Source organism: Apaloderma vittatum, unplaced genomic scaffold, assembly GCF_000703405.1.
Source record: "Apaloderma vittatum isolate BGI_N311 unplaced genomic scaffold, ASM70340v1 scaffold33010, whole genome shotgun sequence".
Lineage (NCBI taxonomy): Eukaryota > Metazoa > Chordata > Aves > Trogoniformes > Trogonidae > Apaloderma > Apaloderma vittatum.
The window spans coordinates 1-2556 of record NW_009694497.1 but is presented as its reverse complement, the minus strand read 5'-3'; the positions used below and the strand labels follow the sequence as shown (position 1 = coordinate 2556).

Here is a 2556-nt window from a genome sequence, read left to right as displayed (position 1 = left end):
CCGTGGCAGCCGCCACCGCCTCCCACCACAGCTCCACCTCCGGAGAGGGAAGGGAGGTTGAGAACTTGCTCAGCCCCAGGCAGAGGTTTAGGAGCGGCCAGAAAACGGTACCTTGACCCTTCGTAAAACTCTATGGACAGGCTGACGATCTCATCGTCTGTCAGGTTCCCCTTGTCCTGCTCGGAGACTTCCCCACGATCTTCATTGGAGCCGTTGGGAACTGCAGGAGCAGAGGGAGGGAGAGGCTGAGGTGTCGGGGGGGTGCCGGGGCGAGGGGGGGTCCCCAGGGCTCACACTCACCCTCTGCCACGGGGTAGGCTGCGTAGAAGTCACGTCGCCTCTTCATCTCATCTGCGGGAGGAGGGAGGAGGAACGTGAGGAGGAAAAAACCCTCACACCGCGGTGGAGATGGACACAAGGAGGAGAGCGAGAGGAAGCCTCGGGCGCGTGGGGGCAACATGAAATCTTGGGGGAGCGGATTCCCCGGCAGGGGGGAGCGAGTTACAAACCCTCCACAATTATAACTGCCCCTGGCCGTACCTTTGAAAAGCCCCGGGACCAGTTTGTACACGATGTCCTGCAGGGTTTTGTCCGACCTGAGTGGGGAAAAAAAGAAATAGGTAAAAAAGAGAGAGGAATCAGACGGATTAGGGAGCAGCTTGCTGCCCTGAGAGCACGGCTTCACCCATCTCCCTCCCGGGAAAAAGCACAAAGCCTCAATTTCCCCCCCCAGGGTGACATTTTTTTTTCCCACAGGCAAACCCGTCCGCCCTCGCACTTGCCGCAAAGGGTTAACTCTGGGAAAAGAAAGAAAACCATTTCAAAAATCCTCATAATCGCTGGGGATGATGACAGCGGGATTTTGGGGCCAGGATCTGTCGCAGTAGTCGAAACGATTACCCAAACACACCGAGGGCTTAGAAAAATAACCCCAAATCTAAGACGGGCAAATGTTTCTGCAAGTTTTAATTTGCATCTAATTTTATTTTGGGACTTGGCTGCCGTTCAGGGCTCAGGCTTTGATTTCCCTCTGTTGGAAGGATGGCAGGAAAGCAAAGGGGGCTCCCTAAAACAGGAACCCCTCGAGGTAGGAGCTTCGAAAGCACTCGAGGAACTGGGGAAGCTCAAGTCCCATCCTGGGACCAGGACTGAGATTTTGCTTGGGCTCAGGACCCTGCAGGCAGGGCATCTGGCACAATTTAAAACCAGCAGCTCGGCTGAATAGTACAACAAAAAAAATAATAATCTCAAAAAAACAAAGCGAGAGCAGTGGGACCGGTGAAAGGTAAATTATATCTGCAATTATTTCCACTTTAATAATGAGGCTTTTATTTTAAAGAAAAACAAATGACCGTACCCTATATTATTTTTAGCCCAGCCATGTCTTTCAACCCTAACTCCTCCGTGATGTCACCTCGGTTCACGAGGCCCCTCTGTGATTTTATTTATAATACGTACCCAGAGAATTTGCTTTCTAATTTACAGCAAGCTAATGAAAAAGCAACCTCAGCCGCTTGAGCGGCAGCTTAATCACCAGCTCTCGCTTGAGTCAACCCCATCCAGCCCAGCGGCGGCGCTGGGTGGGGGCCAGGGGTGCACCCTCAGCATCGCGCCCGGTTTCGGCGCTGCCCTGGCACCGGTTTGGGAAGAGGAGAGGGGAAAAAGAAAAATCCAAGCCCCCCTCATCGGCGCGGAGGGACGCCAGGTGTGGATCGGGCCCCACGTTTCTCCCCGCGGACGCGAAGGCGCCGTGTGACGCAGGAGTATTTCGGCGTGGGAGACGGAGCGTAAATATTTTCATAGTGAACCAGGGGGAAAAAAAAAAGAAAGTGTTACTACAGAAACGGATTTATATGGAAGAGGCTAAAAAAAAAGGGATAAAAAAAAAGCGGCGAGTGATGTATTGCAGCCTTTCACGGTTTCTATGCCAACCACCTGCAGAGCCAACTCCACAGCTGATGGGACGTGTCTGGCTTTCCCCAGCCGGGCCAGAGAAGCCATCGCTGTCACCTGCGCTGCCGTGAGCCCACCTGGGGAACCCAGGGACACAGCCCCCTCCCCACGGGGGAAAGAGCAGGGAGTTAGAAAGCCCAGGCAGACCCAGCGGGGACAGGGACGGACGGACACCCGTGGTCTGGGCTGCGCAGGGCTGGGCACGGTCCCTCCTGCAGCACGAGAGAGACCCTCTTGAAAAATAAAGTTACATCTCTCAAGCCTGGACTTTCAACGTTTTAAGCCAAAATGGGATCATTTCTTTAGCAGAAGGTTTAAAAGCAACACTGGCTGCACCATCGCGAACCAGGCTGGCCGCAGAGCCCCGCTCCCCACCTCGGGGTGCTCAGGGCTGAGCCCCCCAGAGCGGGCACGGGCTGCACCGACACACGGAGCTGCACGGAGCCCCCGGAGCTCACCTGATGCTGAGGAGGGGTCTGGTTTTGTGCACTTGGACATCACACATGGGGCAGTACTTGTTGGTCTCCAGGTAGCGAACGATGCAGGTTTTGCAGACTGCAGGGAGAGAGGCTCCGCGGGAGGGGGGCGGGGGGGGGCGGGGGG

The 2556-nt window shown here is 55.3% G+C and overlaps 1 protein-coding gene across 1 annotated transcript in view; it reads right to left on the bottom strand.

Moving 5' to 3' along the window:
* LOC104272706 (polycomb group RING finger protein 2) overlaps positions 1–2508 on the bottom strand; it is a gene marked incomplete at both ends in the record, with an annotated part of 4151 nt that extends 1643 nt beyond the window's left edge. The window contains 4 exons of the mRNA XM_009867778.1: positions 112–220; positions 301–351; positions 541–596; positions 2412–2508. Of these exons, the coding sequence (XP_009866080.1) occupies positions 112–220; positions 301–351; positions 541–596; positions 2412–2508 (313 nt within the window). The remainder of the gene's footprint in view (positions 1–111; positions 221–300; positions 352–540; positions 597–2411) is intronic.
* Between the last annotated feature and the right edge of the window lie 48 nt (positions 2509–2556).